General features: G+C 42.5%; 1 protein-coding gene across 49 annotated transcripts in view; it reads left to right on the top strand.

Moving 5' to 3' along the window:
• Nucleotides 1-18,192, top strand: part of SORBS1 (sorbin and SH3 domain containing 1) — a 271,569-nt gene that overhangs the window by 193,701 nt on the left and 59,676 nt on the right. For 27 of the 49 annotated variants that reach the window (XM_090057663.1, XM_090057665.1, XM_090057664.1 and 24 more), the window contains 4 exons: nt 2,075-2,908; nt 3,458-3,829; nt 7,609-7,756; nt 14,388-14,417. In XM_090057663.1, coding sequence (XP_089913789.1) covers nt 2,075-2,908; nt 3,458-3,829; nt 7,609-7,756; nt 14,388-14,417 — 1,384 coding nt within the window. The remainder of the gene's footprint in view (nt 1-2,074; nt 2,909-3,457; nt 3,830-7,608; nt 7,757-14,387; nt 14,418-18,192) is intronic. The other 22 variants (XM_090057705.1, XM_090057710.1, XM_090057704.1 and 19 more) reach the window with 3 other exon arrangements.

Raw genomic sequence — 18,192 nt, 5'->3', positions numbered from 1 at the left:
TGGATATCTTACTGGACTGCACGGATGCTGTTTTTGGGTTAGTAGGAAAACTCAACAACCCTTTTTTTTTTTTTTTAAATATACTGCTTTCTTGACATCTGTTACTGCTCCGCTAAGTGTGAAATGGACCCCTATTAAAACCTTTTCCCCAGTTCAGGGTGACTGCTTTAATCACTACTGGCTCTTGGTGAAGCTGCAGACAGACACCGTGCCTGAAATTTTAAGTGGAAGATAAAAAGCACCACTCAGCCAACAGCACCAGAAGCAAACATGTTATAGGAGAGAGCCACTTACTGCATAAGATGGGCAGCTGTTTCTCAGTCAGTTAACTGAGCATGTAAATGAACAAGGATAGCTCAGTTCTAGCTTTGCAGAGTACTTCTTACAGATAAGTTTTGATAACAGTTACGCTACTCCAAAAAACAAGAGGGGCAAATGCAGCTATAATGTATGTGGGTGTAAATCAGGAGTACAGCTGTTGCTATTAACAAGTTAGCATTTACCAGCAACTTGTTATGCTTCAGTATTGAAAACACAGTGATATTTTCCTAGACTGAGGCTAAGAATAAGATCCATAGAGTCGCATCATTTCTAACCAGTGCAGAAGTTTCTGTCAGATCAAAGGGCTTGTTGCAGAAAACACTCTATCATCAACTTTCCAGCTCTTTTAAGTTGGGGGTGTTGGCGGTAGCTGGGCAGGCAGGCAAGGGTGGTGGTGCTGGGCAGGCGGGAAGACAGACAAGGTTGGAGAGGAAGGGGCAAGGATGAGCTTGAGTGCCTCTGCCAATCATATCAGTGTTAGGATGAAGGAGGAAAGCCACAGGTTCCCCAAAATCAGTGGAGTAACCCTAGATCTGTGGCAGCGTACGCCAGAGTAGTTTGTGGCCCAAAGCTGCTTGGGGGAGATGAACTTCAAAGGAAAACATTTATCATGGATTGGAAATTTAAGACTGTTAAAACATTCTTTTCCTTTTTATCCCTGCCATTTTACCACTGCCCTGGCAAATGTACGCCTACAGTGATGGGGCTATATACATAAAATCTATCTTACCCCATCTCCTGTGGGTTAACTTGTAAGTATGTAGGAAATTACTGTTCTTAAGGCTGACATTTTAGTTATTTGCCTTCTCGGAGATTATCGTTTTTCAGTCATTTGCAATGAAGCAATAAATGTAATAAAACTTCCATGCGGTAAAGTCACTCATTTTGCTACCGAACAATATGGCTGTGAGCAAAGATTGACTGTAATTGGAGTTGCAGTCTGCATGTTGCACTGGAATTACAATCTAATACACTGCAGTGGAGGGGAAACCATTGAAGACTTTTGTTTTGCTTAACTAGAGACAAAGATTTGCTCTCAGCAAGTTTCACTCTAAAGACAATTTCTTAGGAACCCAATTCCTCAGTAGATTAATACTATGCAGGTTTTCTGAAAGCAGTTTGAGGACCAGGGATCTTTTTTGGAAGGGAACTGGAGTGTCAACCTCCAATGAAAATAAAGGATGGCTTTTTATTTAATTTTTCTCTGTGTAATGGAATGTGCACAATGCAGCATATCGCTGTGGTCGGGTTTTGCATCTGCATATGAATTTCTGTATGACATTCTAAACCATTTCTCAGCACTTTGCTTAGTGCACAGTAAAGATGGCTCTGGGCAGATGATTTTTGATTCTCTTCTAGAGTCAAACGCCCTCAAGTATTTGAGTCAGGGACAGAGGGATCATTGCTTATGTTCAGATCTGTGTCCGAGCTTCCCCAAAGGTCCCAGGGAATTTTAGGATCTTGACTGTCCCAGCTTCCCTCTTGACTCCTGAAAGAATTGAGACACACTGTATAGGTTGGGGCTTGAAAGCTGGATACCCTGTCACTTATCTCGGAGCAGCAACAGGAGAGAGTAAGTTGTGTGCTGAACTTGAAGATACTGTGTTAGCTTTTTGTTCTCACTGCATTAAATCCTGTTAACCCAAATCTAATGACCAACTTCATTCTTTCAATGTTTCTTCCCCCACCCTCCCCTTTTTCCTTTTCTTTGGCTGATTTCCTTTCCCCTTCCCACTTGAATCTGCCTGGACAGCCCCTTTCTCCTCCCCGTCCTCCTCTTCCAAAAGAGGAAAGCTTTGCATGGCGTCCTTGCACTGATACTAAAGTAACCAACCTGTTGCCAGTGCCCATCATGGATTGTGTGTACCTGAATGCACCCAAGCCTTACACACAGTGTGCATCACTGAGTACCAGTAGGAAGTATTACACGTCATCACCTACACCTTTTGGGACAATCCTCAGTGGAAAGCAAGGCTATCCAGCTGGGCATCCCCCCCAGGCAATTGGTTTGACCCCCAAGGATGCGATGCATGCTGGTCAGTCACTTTTGGGAAGTAGCTGCTTGTTATCAGGCGCATCATCCAAACAACAAAGCACTGCCAGGGCAGATCCCAGTAGTACAGCTGGAATGAATTCCAGTCATGAGACGAAAGCAAATAAAAAGGTCAGCAGTCTATATGTAGCTTGTTTATCTAACAGCACTTGCTCGGACGCATCTGAAAATCCCACCAGCATTGCACATGACCAAACAGACAGCACCGGTTTGGGAGCTGAGGTCACTCGAGCACTAGCCACCAACATTATTTCCTCTGTAACAGATACTGGAAAATCTCTTCCTCCTCCTCCTCCTCCTCCTATCCCTCCCAGGCCATACTTTAACATTGTCCTCAGTAAAGACGCAGTTAGCTATGGTGCAAGCCATCCCTCCAGAACTCAATTGCCACCTCCTCAAACTGTGAGGGAAGGAGCGATAGAGTCCCAGAATACGGCTGGCAGTGAAAACAGGATGAGAAAAGAGCTGTACCTTACACCACAGCAACAACAGCAGCAGCAGCAGCAGCAATACAAGGCGAAGGGACGCAAAATGGTACATGTCTTCTCCATAATCTTGTTTTCTTTTGGTTCTCCAGTTCATTAGAGTATCCCCTAATGCTGTACCTCCTTCCTAATTTCTGCACATGGTTGGATCTTGTGCAACCTGAATCTTGTGGTATCTTCTCCAATAACTTCTAACTTCTCTCAAAATATTGGTATCTGTGTTTGTGTGCTGTTCATAGGCTGAAGTTGGTGGGCTTGGGTTATCTGAAATAGTTCTATTTTAGGTAGGCAGGAAAGTAGCAAATGCTTCAGTAACCTAGTTAGCTGTCCTCAAGTGACAGGAGAGGGTAGATAATTTGGTTTGATAAAATCTGGATTGTAAATAAAAGGGCAGGGAACAGAAGTTGTGTGAATTTTCCCATATGTTTACAGAGACTGGCCCCTAAGCCACTCTACTGCTGAAGAATGTGCTCTCTGAGGAAAGACTGTCAGCTAAAAGTACTTTTGTTTTAGGTGAATCCTTGCATGTTACTATGTGGCTGCAGTACTATGGATTATGGATTTTCCCCATTGCATAACAACACCTTGTTTCCTACAGGATGCATTTGGCATTACCACAGCTCAGCCTGGGGTTATAGTAGTCCCACTCCTCCAGGTTAATACAGACAGAGAGCAAGAAGGCAGCTCCAGCACTCCACCACCACCTCTGGTATCTTTTGGGCAAGGCACCATCTTCCCTGAGACCGTTCCTCCTGGCTCACCTCTGACTTTTCCGACACTAGATGATTTCATTCCCCCTCACCTTCAGAGGGGCCCCCACCATCACCAACCACCCACTTCATCTGGCATCTTGCCCCCAGTTTGCCCGAAACTGCCATCATTCTCACCACCACCTCCATTGGTCCCTCCAGTCACAGAGGCTTTGCACAGAGGCTTGGAGCCTGAAATCACTGGAGTCACTTCACATACAGTAAGCTCACTGTGTACCCTCCTTGCACCTTTCCTAAACTTACATTCTCAGATTAAAATGACTTTCTCCTTGGCATACTAAAATTTGAAAGAGGGGCACCAGCTAGCTTCTTGTCAGCAGCACGACAACTGAAAATTTTGTATGTCCTTCTAGTTGCATGTATGTTGCCTGCCTTACCCTGCTTGGGACTTTACAATTCTTTTGGGGGTTTTTCACTCCCCCATCGTTCTACAGTCTCTCTCTTCACCCCTGCCCTGCACTCTACAGAAGTGCAGAAATACAGGGCTTTGGTTTTAACCAGTATTTGCTCAGAGCTATGTACTATGCATGTTATTTATACTTCTTGTCGGAAAGAAATAGCACCTGCTGCTCATATTGCAACTAGCTGATCTAAGTGGCCTCTTGGCAGCACCCTCCAATCGTGTATAAGTAACGTGCAAGGCAGAGAAAAGTAAGGTAATTAAAGGTTAAGCTGGCACTCTGTCCCACATGGAAATGAAGGGTCTTGATATTACCTGAAGATTGGTGTTAATGCATATTGACCAGCAGATCAGAATGTCATTTACTCATCTGAAACTCTTGCATGCATGTAGGTACTGAGGGATTAGGGAGAACGTGTTCCCAAAATTTGGATTATGCACCTGTTGCATTCTTTAAATTTCTCAATATTCTCAGTTTTAAAGCAGCTTGCCATGCTTTTTGTGTTGATTTATTTTGTCTTTAAATCTGCTGACCTTTTCAGAAGGGAGAAATTTGAACTTAAAAAAAAAAAAGTTCAATGGGTTGGATACTTTCCTGAATGTGCCTCTTTGTAAGGGAAATCTCATGGGCAGGGGTACAGGGGTTTAACCGTGCAGTGCTTTCTGGTCACATGGCGAGAGCAGCAACCTAGGACTTTAAGTCCCCAAGAAGGTAAACTTTCGCCCTACCTTCCCTTCCATACTTAGAGACATGTCCATTCCCCTCCCCTCCCTTCCCGTTCTCCACTCTCGTCTGCCACTGCCAGTGTCCTCAATGTCCTGGGGGAGAGAGGAGTTCAAGGACCCCTAGGCACTGTCCAGTGTTCTCTGCTCAGTATCTCCCCCTTGGTGCACTAGTTATAAACATTTGACCTCCACTCCCAACCTGTTGTTTCAGTTGTCCCAAGCAATTAGTTGTTGCTTTTTAAGGGAGGCTTATAGCATTTCTTAGTGGGCAATGGTTCAGAATCCCTCTAAAGTAACAAATAGGCCTTTCTCACTCCAGCCAGGCTATGCAGGGCCTGGGCTCATCCCAAGGCAGCAGTGGTAATGGTGGGTGGGTGGAGGTGGGTTACTTTTCCCAGCCTGCTCCCTGCTGGATGTTCCTTGCAGCCTAGGAGCAGGCATGGAGAAGGGAACCTGCCTGCTCACCACTGCCGCTGTCCTAGACTGACCCCAGGCCCTGCACAGCATGGCTGGAGTGGAACAGGAGTTCCCCTCACCTCCCAGGATAGCATGGTGAGTGGGGATACTAGCAGTGGTAGGTTGGGGAGGGTACGGAGAGGAGATGGGATGTGCCTCTGAGCATGGAGGGGAACGGAGGGATAATGCTTAGCTTTTTTGGGACTTGAAATCCCTAGCTGTTGCCCTGGGACTTGGTCTGCCTGCCCCAGTGGAGAGGATGGAAAGGAGGAGGCTGGGAGCAGGGGTGCAGTCACCCTTGCAGCGGTGGTTGCTGCTCCTGCACCATTTTAAAATCCTGGATTCACTTCTGTTCACAAGCACTATCCTTCTATTGGATTTCTTGTACCTCCTGACTTAAAATGCCAGCAAAATTACTTTTCTCATGAGGATGATTTCCCTGCTCTTGGCTGGTCCTGGAAGCAATAGTAGACACATGGGAAATTGAAAGAAATAAGAAAGTGGCACTTTCAGGAGTCTTCAGTATTAGCTTAATTCTGCTCCCACTGTGGTTTGTAAGATTTTTATCATTGTGAATTCTTAAGCACCTACATGGCATTGGATCCTAAGTCCCAGCAAGATTCAGTAGTGCATAGGCTTCTAAGACATTTTGCATTTGCCAGTCCAAGTTTTATTCCACCTGACTTTAGTAGGAACAAAGTTAGGCGAACAGGACTCCTCAGAGTTTCCCAGATTCTTGGTTGGGTCTGTGTGTTTGGCTGTGAAACTATCACAATGTTTTATTGAGCCCACTGTACTTCTGCTATGGTCATTTACCTTTTCAGGCTCAGCCTATTCTTGCTGCACAACTCACTCACCCTCTGTGGATTCCATATACGGTGACAAGCTCACCTGGTCCTTGGCAAGTGTCTGCTGTGTTGGGCTGTTGAATCATGCCCCTTCCCCCACAAAACATTGCTTTGGTTCTCCTGCCTGAGATATCTTCATAGCCATGAAAGTAGAATGGCTCTACCCCTTGGAGAGTGTTAGAAGCTCTCTTTTTTTTAGGCTGTTGAACAGTAATGTCCCTTTTTATCTTCATGGAATGGTTAGGTGCAGTAGCCCCTTGACCGGTGGGGCTGAATAGCTGCTTCCCGTGCTACTTCTGTGGTTAAGTGAATCTGATTGTAGATTATTGTTTTGCTAATGATGTAGCCTGATCATAAACAATCTCTGAGTTATATGCAACCAGGCCCTATCTTGAGGTAGGTTAGTGCCACATCCTGCAGGCACTTTTTACTCATAGAGCCATGAAACTCAATGGGGTGCCCATGGCATGAATGCCAGTGCCCTGTAATTGAGCCAAGACAAAGCCAACAGCAACAGGCTGCTGTGGCTTGGAACTTTGGTCATTGGTCCTCTGTCATTAAGGAATGACAGCTGGTGTCCTGGAGCATTTCAGTTTGACAGTGGTATTACAGGACTGTAGAAATAAATGTTATTCTCTTTTTGGGAGCTCATTTTCCATTACTTTAAATGGGACATACTTATCTCCATCACATGAGCAGCTTTGGAAAAAAATTTCATGCTAAATATCTAAACTGGCATTTTGTTTGTTTCCCCATCCCCCCTCTCCTGCTAACAAACCTTGGTGCTCCTGATACACCTTGCATGAGCATTTCCAGGTTTAGCCTCTGTCTAAAATCCCCATGCCCACACAGCCTTTACTTCAGTGGTAAAATTTCTCTGCTGTGATACCAGGGTTGATTTAAAAGAAAGATTAAAAGGGAGCTGGCTGCCTTGTGGGGAGAGCATAGCTCAGATGAGGCTTGATCCATAAGGCCGTGTTGTATACCTTTCTTGCTAGTGTCCTATTGGTTACTCTCCATCTGTTTTTTGCAGTTCTGGTCGGGCTGGTGTCACACTGTCTAATGTCTCTTAAGCAAAGGCACTAAACTTATTTTTCTGATCTTCTTTACAAAGCCAGCTGCTGTAATTGGGTTTCACTCAGAATTGCATGAGTTTGTATGTCTTACTACTTGCTGTGAGAGGAATACTGCTTTAAAAAGTGTGTGCTTGCGCGCACACGTGCATTTGTGTGCGTTTCCCCCACACAGAGTACCAGCTCATTCCTGCCCCCAAGTGTATGCTTTGTATGTCATGATGACTGAATTCAGTGACAACTCTTCTTGGGTGGAGAAACCCAGTGCAGAAGAATAATAGCTGTTCCTTAATATACTAATTGGAATTAACAGGGTAAGGAGCATGTTAAAGGTCTAGGTAACATTCTGTGCTTATGCCTTCTGCTAAAATTTGCTATCATGTATTTCTTATTCTTTGTACAATTACTTTTTCCAGAAACACCCATATGTAGTGGCACATGGACAAAACAATAATAACTTGTCCTCTCATTTTCAGGACCCAGGTCCTGTGCTAAATGAAGTTTCCCAACCTAGTTTTGGCACTGAACACCAAAGCTCTTTAACATCAGTCAGCAAGCCTTCCTCTGTGTATCCTTCCACTACCATTGTCAATCCTACCATCGTCCTCTTGCAGCACAACAGAGGTAAGGAGCCCTGCAGTTATATCTTTTCCCATAGCTCTGGGTAATTTTTAATTTAGACAGCTGTTGAAGTATAATGTACTGAACTAGAGAAATGCAGAACAATAGCAGTCGTTTTGGAAATACCTAAAAATGTCAGTGCATTTCACTTCTGTGTACATTGGAAACACTGGTGGTCGGGAGGGTTTATGCCCCCATTCTTTCCCATAAACCAACATCTGTGACTGAATGACATCTCTTGTGATCCCTGACTGAGTTGCAGAGTGCAGCATGAGAATCAAAGATTTTTTTTAAACTCTTGGTTTGTGCCCTCTGTGACTCCATGACAAAATCATAGCTATTGTCATAGTCTCTGTACTGCTCTAAGACAATAGAGCGTGGACTTTGGAAACACAAGTGTGTGGGTTTTCTCCCTGTTGCTGCCTTTGTGCTGGTATGAGTGGCTGTGGCCAGCAGCACTCTGATAAAAGTGTCCTTCTGCGTGCCCACAGACTTGGTATAGTACATCATATTAATAAATAGCAGAGCCCAAATGGAAACCTTGGATTACAAAATACCCTAGAGGTTGGTGGGGGAGTGGCGTTGTTCGGGATTTAACTTCCAACTCATCCCTATCTCTTGAACTAGATGCATTGGAACCCCAGAATACAGCATCCCTTAAACTTAGGGAACTTTGATCAGGATCTGAATTTCCTTGTTTGAGCTCATCTCTAATTACAGATCAAAGCCTTTCCCTCCTCAGAGCAGCTCCCTCTGAATGGATAGGTATCATACCCACATCCTTGGAGTTAGAGACACTTTGCTCCCTCTCCTCTTTCCTTCTGCATGATGTTAACCTGGCCTCATTTGTATTACTTGGTACTGGTATGTTTCAAAGAGCTTAATGAAGGGTAGTTCCCAATGCCCATTGAATTCCAATGGGATATGGACATCTGAGTCTCTCAGGCTCCATGGAAGAGCTCTTCTGAGGATGTTAGTACCTGCCTTTTATCCAGAAAATCAAAGATCACTCAGTAGGGACTGAGGCCATTCTTTTCCTGATAGCAGCTGCTCCCAGGTCAGTTTCCTTCACACTCCTGAAATGTTTCAGTCAGTTCTTCTAAAGCTGATTTCTGTCTTTGGCCCCACAGTGAGTGACTGCAGTTCACTTCTTGAGCATAATTAAATAAACCTATTGCTGACAATTGGGATGATACTCCCTGTTCCAGCTGGAATCTATTTTAGTAGCTATTTAGAGCCTTCTCCCTTTATGGAAAGCATTGCTTTTAACTTGTCCTCAGTGGGATGTAACTTGACTGTCTTGGCTGGACAGATGAGAAAGCTGTGAAGCTGCACTCGGCTCTTGTTTCCCTCCTGGGCAAAAGGGGGCCATAAGTACTTTTCCCTCCTGGAGCTTGAAGCATCCTTGCTACATGCTTCCGAATGCCAGTTTTAGATTGCTGTAGGTGCCTCAAACAAGCAGCCAGATTTCAGAATCTTTCAGCTGCTTTTAGATGAGCACGTATGATTCAAGGTATGTTTCAGCTATTACAGTTTTTTGAGCTGCACACCCTTTCCCTTTAGCAAGATTGGCCTTTGATTTTTATAAACCTTGCTTGTTATTTGTAGTTCATGTGGATTATTTAAGTGTCTTTGCTATACAGAAATTTTCTTCCATAATTTTTAAAGCCAGAAAGGATCATTATAATTGTGTAATCTGCCTAACTTGGGTCACAGGACTTTCTTGTATTAATTCTACCTATAAATCTAGGTTGATTTATGCTTGAACTAGAGCAGAACTTCAGAAAAGCATCAAAAATTGACTTAAACTTCCAGTGATGGAGAAATCCACCACAGCCCTGGGTATAATTTGTCTCAATGGGTTAAAATCTGGTGCTTTCTCTCTCCCTTAAATGTATTTGGTTTCAGGCTTCAGACATTTGTTCTTATTAGATTTTTCCACACTAGATAGAAAAACCATCTATTATCACGTTTCTAGTCCCCATCCTAGGTACTTGTAGACTGTGATCAAGTCTTCCCTTAACCTTCTTTGACAAGCTAAATTATAGAACACTTTAACATTTCACACAATAAAGGTGCATATTCTTGTCCTTTAATAATTCTTGTGGGTCTTCTCTGAGCCATTTCCAGTTTACCAGCATTGTTTTTGAAATGTGGATGCTTTACAAAGTCCATTACATCAATGCCATTACCTTTATCAACCAAACTTGTAATCTCATTAAAATGATGTCAAGTTAATTTGACAAGACCTATTTTTCATAAACCTGCATTGATTAGCATTGATTATATTCTCCTTCAATTATTTATTCACCAAGACCATACCAGGCATTTCATTATTTTGCTAGGGCTGTTGTTAGCTTGGAAGGCCAGAGCTAGCTGGGTCATCCTGGTTAAACATTTTAAATGGTGGAACAATATTAGCTTTCTTCCAGTCCTCTGGAACTTCACCAGCATTTCAAGATGTGTTGAAAATCAACATTAAGGGGCAACAGATCCACAACCACTTTAAAACTGTTGCATTTTATTTGGACATGCTAATTTAAAAATATGTAACATTAACAGGTGCCATATAACATCATTCTTAGTTACTGTCAGAGTGGAAGGTATTAATCATCATATGATATGACTACATCAGTTGTCTTTTTCTCAAATGCAGAGTAGAAATATCCTTTGACCCCTTCTTTGATTTCTTCATTGCTGTTGAGAAGGCAGGGTAGATTTGCAGCTTACAGACAAACTAAAGTTGATATAGATATATCTAGATGATCTATCTGGTAACATTATTTAATGACTTCAGCATTTGATGAAGTGACCTCTACCTTTACCTCTTGACCTCTACCTCTACCTCTGTATCACAAGCTCACTTCATCAAATACTGAAGTCTTTAAATGCTGTTACAAAAGTGAGCAGCCTATGAAAGCTTGTGGTGTGTGTATGTGTGTACACATACATGCATGCATGTACGCACACGCACACTTTAGTTAATCTATCAGGTGTAAATTTACCCTGCCTTCTACTTGACTTCAGCCTAATATGATTGACTATGAGTCTTTTCATTACTTTTCAAAATTTTGCCATATCCATGTAGTGATGGAGCCAGACGAATGTTGTTCTTGATAGCTTTAAAAAACCTGCTTTTTAGATTATTTAACTTCATCATCCATAGATTTCTCTTTGCATCCTTTTGGTTCGTTATCAGTTTTCTATACTTCCTACCAACTAATTTACATTCAGTGCTATCAATTTCTTTTTTTTCCATTTCTTGTACAGTATATTGAGGTTATTTTTAATAAGTACTTTCCCTTATCACCAGCCAGGTTGGTGGTACTTTAACCAGCACAATCTTCTTTCTCAAATAATGGGATTGTGGCTTCTTGGTCACTTAGTAGAACGTTGTCAAATGGTTCTTAATCATCTTTCATGCTTTCTGTTTAAATTGTTTCTTCTGATCAATTTTTCTTATTTTGTGAATGTTGGTGAAAGTACTTACTTGGTGAAACTTTGTTTGCAACTTGGTGAAATTGGCCCTTTAAAAGCACTACACATATTACTGGTTTGAACTTAATTACATTTCTTATGTACAAACAGAAGAAAGTCAATAAAGTCATAGTCACCTGAATCTAAACAAACACTGTTTACTCCCAAGAGCAATTCCTCTTTATCTTTCAAGATGAGGTTTAATACAGAATTCCCTTGGGTTGGCTTCAGTACTTTTTCAGTTAGGAAATTTCAGAGGTAGTTTGGTATTGGCAGCATGTCACTCAGATGGAAAGCTTTGTGATATTGCAGCTTTTTCCCCCTACACATGATTGATTTAGGGGTCAGTCATACAGTTTGCTTGTGTGATTGAGTGGTCTGTAGAGGAGTGTGCTCCCATATCAAATCTTGTGCTTAATCAATAAGAACATTAGTCCATAAGCATCACTTGCTTCTTATTTGGCAGTGACTCTGAAACAACTCCCTCTCTTCATCCTCCCATTCTGTGGCTAGTGTTACATCTTTCTGCTTAGCTTAGCCAACTTGTTTTATATAAGACCAGCTTTCTCTCTACTGAAATACAGGCCTGCCAAACTGTTCAGCCCCACTCTTTTCAGTGAAGGTGGTACAGTTCCACAAAACTGAAACTGTACCTCATACCTCTTCCAAAATATCTTGTCTTCTTTCTTCCTTTGTTCACAGGACAGTAAGGATTTTTAAGAAAATTGATTTGAATATTCCTCTTTCAGCACCCTTCTGGGAGCTCTGAAAGCATCTATAATTAATGAGTTCTTCATTCTTGCTGGCAGCTACTTTAATCTTTTCATGCATGCTCTGGACAACTGGCAGGCCCTTTTGGTTTTGCTGACAGTCTTCAAACATTTGAATAAGCATGGAAACACCTTATCATCTCATGTGATTGTCTCTACTCTGTGGCTTCTGTAATACAGAAGAATGGAACAACCTGTACCTCCCTTTCCTCCAACTTCTTTACTTCAGCTACTGTCAGAAAAGCTGATATAGAGGAAACCTCCTTTCTGCAGAAAGCACCCTTTTGTTCCACTAGAGGTAATTTACCCAGTAAATATTCTTTTTCTCACAGGAGAAACGAGTAAACATTTCTCAAGCTCTCCCTTTTTTTGAACCACCTGTCTCAGAAGACTTGCATAATTACTAAACAAAAGCATTAATTTCTGCAGCAGAAACCCTCTGTTTGATGGCTAAGTCCAGCACTCGTCTTCTGTTATGTGTTATAACACATGTATGAATCTACCCTTCCTCACTTGAAACCCAATTCAGAAGAGGAAACTTTGTAGTGAGTAGCTTGATTCCCATTTCCCTTATCAAGTGTAATCGTCTCTGTCTGAAGCCCTTTCTCTTTCTCTTGGTGCTTACTGGTTATTTCTGTAAGCTAGTGGAATTCGAAGTGATGCTCCTGGGCAGCTTTCTATTGGTGGAGGGTGGGGGCAGGAAGTAGCGTGGGTTAGGAGACAAGGCTCGTGGAACACCTGCAGACAGCATCCATCCATGCAGAGAGGGCTGCACTCAGGGAAGAGAAATTTCATCCATGGTGAGTAGCTCCACTTTGCACACAAGACATAGAGAATTCTAACTGTTCAGTATACGTCTAATGGACTGTTGCATACTGCAGAATTGCATGGAGGGTGAGGGTGAAAACCATGGGTAATGAAGCATCCCCAAAGTGCAGTAATTTTCCAGTGAGGTATTGGGTTATTGCTGCTAGGAAACAGTCAGACCATGCATTTTGAGTACAATACTACCATGACTGAGGTATTGACTTTCCCCTAGAAAGTTCTGCTTTCCTCATGTTCTAAGTGTTTTATAATCAAAAACAACAGTGTTCAATGCTTTAAAGCTTTAAAATTCCAGGAATTCACCACATGTACTTCCAAGCAAAATGATATCTTTTGTGCATAAAACGTGTCTTTTGAGACACCCCATGTACTTCAAGTGAATGCACTAGCTGTTTAAAAAAAGAAAAGAAAAAAGTGTTGTCTAGTGGTTAGAACAGGGGACTGTGAGCTAGGACTCCTGGGTTCTGTTACCAGCTCTGTTGCTAGCTCATTATGTGACTTAGTGAGTTACTTAAATAAATGTTTGTGCCAAGTGTCTGCCAATTGTTTTGAATCCCGCCATTTGTATGTGGCCAGTATAAGACATCTCAAGGGTCTCATGCTGGGAACTCAGAAATGAAGGCACATAAAATGAGTAGACCTTTCTGAAAATGTTGGTCAGATCTATGTCTGTTTATCTATATGTAGAATCAGAATAATCATGTGTTCCATAACGCAGTGAGCTATTATGCATCTAGGTGATCACAAAGCACTTTGCAATCCTTGGCTCAAAGACATTGTATATGCATTAATTTCCAGGCTCTTTAGCCTAGAAAAGTGCAGGGTCAGGGGTGATCTGATGGCCACCTATAAGTTTATCAGGGGTGACCACCAGTATCTGGGGGAATGTTTGTTCACCAGAGTGCCCCAAGGGATGATGGGGTTGAATGGTTATACACTACTACAAGACCGTTTCAGGCTGGACATAAGGAAGAATTTCTTTACTGTCTGAGCCCCCAAGGTCTGGAATAGCCTGCCATCGGAGGTGGTTCAAGCACCTACACTGAACACCTTCAAGAGTAAATTGGATGCTTATCTTGCTGGATCCTATGACCCTAGCTGATTTCCTGCCTTCGGGCTGGACTCGATGATCTTCCGAGGTCCCTTCCATCCCTAATGTCTATGAATCTACAGTATTATTATTGAACGATAATATCACTTTCATATTGATACCAACTGAGCATTATGTGTTGGATTGTTTGACACTAAGTTAGCTTTATGGTTATTTTAAAATTACCTTCTATTTAGCTTTTTCCTTCTCAGACATGAAGATACTTGCTCTTTGCAAATGTATTTAGTCACTGTGCATCATAAGACTGCAACATAATTCTGCAATCTGCTTTTTGGAGAGGATGCTGTGGGTTTGTCACTTTGGCAGGGTATTTCAAAATGGATCCACTTCAGTAGCTTCAGCTATTTGATGTACAGCATATTTCTTGCCTGTCAGAAGCACAGCAGCAAGGCAATTGCTCTCTATGTCTCACCCACTTGTTTTGTATTCTTGTTTTCCCTCTCTACCACAGAACAGCAAAAAAGGCTTAGTAGCCTGGCAGGTATGAAGCACAAGGTCTGCCACTCCCCAGCTGCTGCCTCTGCTGGAGCGAAGCAGCTACTTTGTTAGCTTGCAAAGTACCTTTAGCAAACACACTTCTTGGTAACTGCAAGGCAATGAGCTGAATTTCATAAAACAAATGTATCCCCCAGCTCAACAACTTCTGCTGAGCCTCAGAACGGTGGAAATGCAGTCACAAGCAGGCCCCCTCCTTCTTACTAATTCAGTCACCCAAAACCACTAATCAAATTATGAAGTTGATTAATTTTTAAAAAGAAATGTCAAAATTTATTATATTTTTAAAAAGCTTTTCAGTCCCTTACTTGCCTTCTGCTTTTTGAGCCTTTAAAAATACTTGAGACCTGTTTTCCCCTTAAAAAAATGAAGAAAACTACAATCACATGTAATCGCAGGACTCTGGGAGCTGAGGCTTTAGTAAGAAAGCTGAGTGTAATACAACTCACAATAAAGCTGAATGCACATGGCATTTCCCCTGTGTGGTGTCTCAGCAGGGTTGCAAATTCCTGTTCTATTTCTCCTGCTGGTTCTGGCATAGACTCAGTAGTAGGCTATGGGAACAGAGAGAGTGGTAGATTACCTATTCAACTTCAAGTGTTAATCACTGAAACAAGGGAGAAAAGAAAGAGGGAGAGTGCAAGCAAGTTAGCAGTCAGCATGCAGCCTCCCAGTATATAAATTTGGGATTGTGGGTCTTACTTGCTCTTGGCCTTCTTCTTAAGGGGCCTAAAGCACTTCAAACCCTGCTGTGTAGTTAGGAGGCACTCACCAACTTGCAGGGGCAGACTTGCAACCCTGATGTCTGTGACAAGGTTACACTGCCTGGTTAGGTGACATCAAGCAGTGTAATAGTTCACATGCATATCTTTTTTTTTCCCCCCCAGTAGAGTTGGTATCCATATAGACACCTGCAGGCTGTGATTTTATTTCTTGGCTGCAAGTTCAGACACAGATTTCCTCTCAGTTCACTCTTTCTCCAGGTGTTTCCCTTCATGGTGAGGAACATTTTTAATTTCTCAGCTGGAAACATTTGGAAATCCTCCCAGCTTTGTGGACTATTTCTGTGTACCTTTTATTCTAGCCCAAATGATCCCCAATCTGGAATAATGGAGAGTAGCCTGGTACAACAGTAATGTGGAGCTGGCCATCCGTCTCCTCTGCCTCTTGTTTTTTTACATCCTCTTGATCACATGAGTAGAACTCTGTGGCTGGATGACCACATGCTGTTTCTGTCCAAAGTGGATGGCTCAAAAAGATATATGGAGCATTTTGTCTGGTGACTGGATACCCTGCAGTTGGTGTGCTCCAAATAACTTGGAGCCATATTCTCCCTTGTCATGCACTTTCTGCAGCCCTACAGAAGTTTTGTTGTGTGGTAAATAAGTCAGGGTGGAATTTGTTTCATGCTGATTGATCATCTGGGTTGTTTTGATTTTAGATGGCTGCGGGAGGCAAGTAGTGAAAGGAGATGATTGCTTTAGTTTGCCTCCTAGGTAAAGTGCCCCTGTCCACAAAAGCACGTTGTATTTGGCACTAGATGGATTTCCTTGTTGGCAGTTGTAGCAAAATGGCCATAGCTGAATGAGCCATGGAAACTGAACTGCCCTCAGACTTTGCCTGGGGAGACAGTTGCATGTTGGCACAAAGTTAGACCTTGCTTCAATGTTCCCAGGCCATCCCTAGTCTGTGGGACAAAAGCCTTTTCTCTCTAAGGTTATCATTCCAGAACCTTTCACGAATGCTAAATACACTGCAAGCAAAACGGACCAAAACACCTGGTTTGTTTGGTTAGTTGGTTGATATGTTCCATGTAGGTTCCCATTTATTGTCCTAGCATGGTAAATTCACAAATCTTTGACTGCACCAATAACATGTTAACAGCTTTAGGTGGGATTGGTCTCGTGCAAACCAGCTCCAAATCATATCTCAGCCCTCAGAGTTAATACTTTATCTCATTAGAAGAATGGCAATAGGAGACCATCAGTCTGGCTAGGTCAATTTGTCTGTTTCTTTAAGGTATTCTGAAAACCTCCCCCACCCTGCGTGCCGCCCACCCCCCCCCCTTCCCACATATTTAGGTGGGCTGTGTGCGCTGAATTAGCCAGTACAGGTTAAGAGGGCTTGGAGAGTTGGCCTTTCCTGAGTCCTGGAGGTTGTGTGTTTAAACCATGAACCATGCCATTTAATTGTTAATGACAATAATTACTTTATTTTAGAATTCATTAAAAATAATTATTTTAATTATTGATAATCTTAACTTTCATAAAAGTAACACTATAACAGTTACAAGATCATTCAGGCCTTTTAATAAGAATCCAGTCACAATCCCTGTCCCAGTGACCTTTGCTGCCAGTGAATTGCACAGGCATTGACAAACTATTTTCCTCTTTGTAGCACAGGCATGTGACTTTCATCTCCAACGTTCACAGTGAAAGAGCTGATCCAGAGCAGCCTTTTGCTGCTATCATTTTACAGGCTTTTTTTCCCAAGAAGCTGTGAGAGAGATGAGAAAAAGCTAAGATCTCTTCCAGAGTTCATATCCTTACATACCCTCAACACTTCCTTCTAGTCTTCAGACTCATAGAAGAATAGCCTACTTTCACCATGTCTTCCCATACTGTGTTTTTCAGAGGAAGCAAGTAGTTGGATCAAGGGAACAGGCCAAGCACTACATACAAAAATGTAAATGCTGAATATAGAACAGAGGGTCCTCTGTAGTAGGAGCACAATAGGGCTAAAAGAGAAAGCATATGTGGTCCCAGAGAGAGGACCTAGGACACAAATGCTGAATATGTGATTTATTTTAGCCTTGCCCTGTTCTTGCCATTTAATAAATAACTTCCTGCTTTTTTCAAAAGAAAAAACGAAGGAGGAATTTTGATGGGCATTGAAAACCAAGCTAAAAAAACCCAATGGAGGGAATTTTGCCATGCAGAATTGTGTTTGCTGTGGGTACTGTCCAGCCACTGCTGGCTTTACGCACGATCCTTTCCTTTGCTAACCACCCCTTTCGGATTTATGCAAATGTAATGGCTTTGGGCACTGTGGTGATGTGCATGTAAATAAAGAGTCTCCTTTCTCTCTAAGATGCATGCGGTGTTGTAATACCAAGGATAGGACTTGGCAAAGCTTTGATGGGATAGACTCTAAAAGCATGGACATTTTTGCTACACAAAATCCTTGTGGTAAAATCCTGTCCTGGAGACCTTGAAGTGTTGCGGTATGAGTTCTGTGCTGCAGATCCACGTGGCACACCATAGCTTCAAAGCAGCCAACAGTCTATCCACTCCTTGCCAAATTGGTGTTGTGCCTGGTAGCAGGGGTTAACATATGTGAGAAGATTGAAGGAACTAGACATACTTCAAAGGCATAAAATGTGAAGGGCTATTGTGAGCTAGGAACACCTCTGTTCTAATCCTGGCCATGTCATTGACCTGTCCAATAGCCTTGAGCAAATTAATTAAACTTAAGTGTGGAAAGTTAGTCTCTAATTATGAGTGTCCCCGCTGTGAGGTGCCCACATGGGAGCACTCGGAAGGAGCTGGTGCCTGGCAACTCTGAAAAATAGGCCCTTATCTTATACTGGGCACCCAAAATTAAAGAACATTCGGGGTTTCTGTCCTCATCTGCATCTGGCACGGACACTGCTTATCCCTGGGCATTGAGAAGAATTAGGTAATGTTTGGATGGTCCTTTGTCTTGTCTGAGCACATGGAGGAAGGTGGGGAGGAGACCAAGGATGGAAGGAAGTGCTTTTG

Source organism: Crocodylus siamensis, chromosome 7, assembly GCF_052110815.1.
Source record: "Crocodylus siamensis isolate JL-2025a chromosome 7, ASM5211081v1, whole genome shotgun sequence".
Lineage (NCBI taxonomy): Eukaryota > Metazoa > Chordata > Crocodylia > Crocodylidae > Crocodylus > Crocodylus siamensis.
Note: the sequence above shows the minus strand (reverse complement) of the source record. Positions and strands in the feature narration are given on the sequence as shown.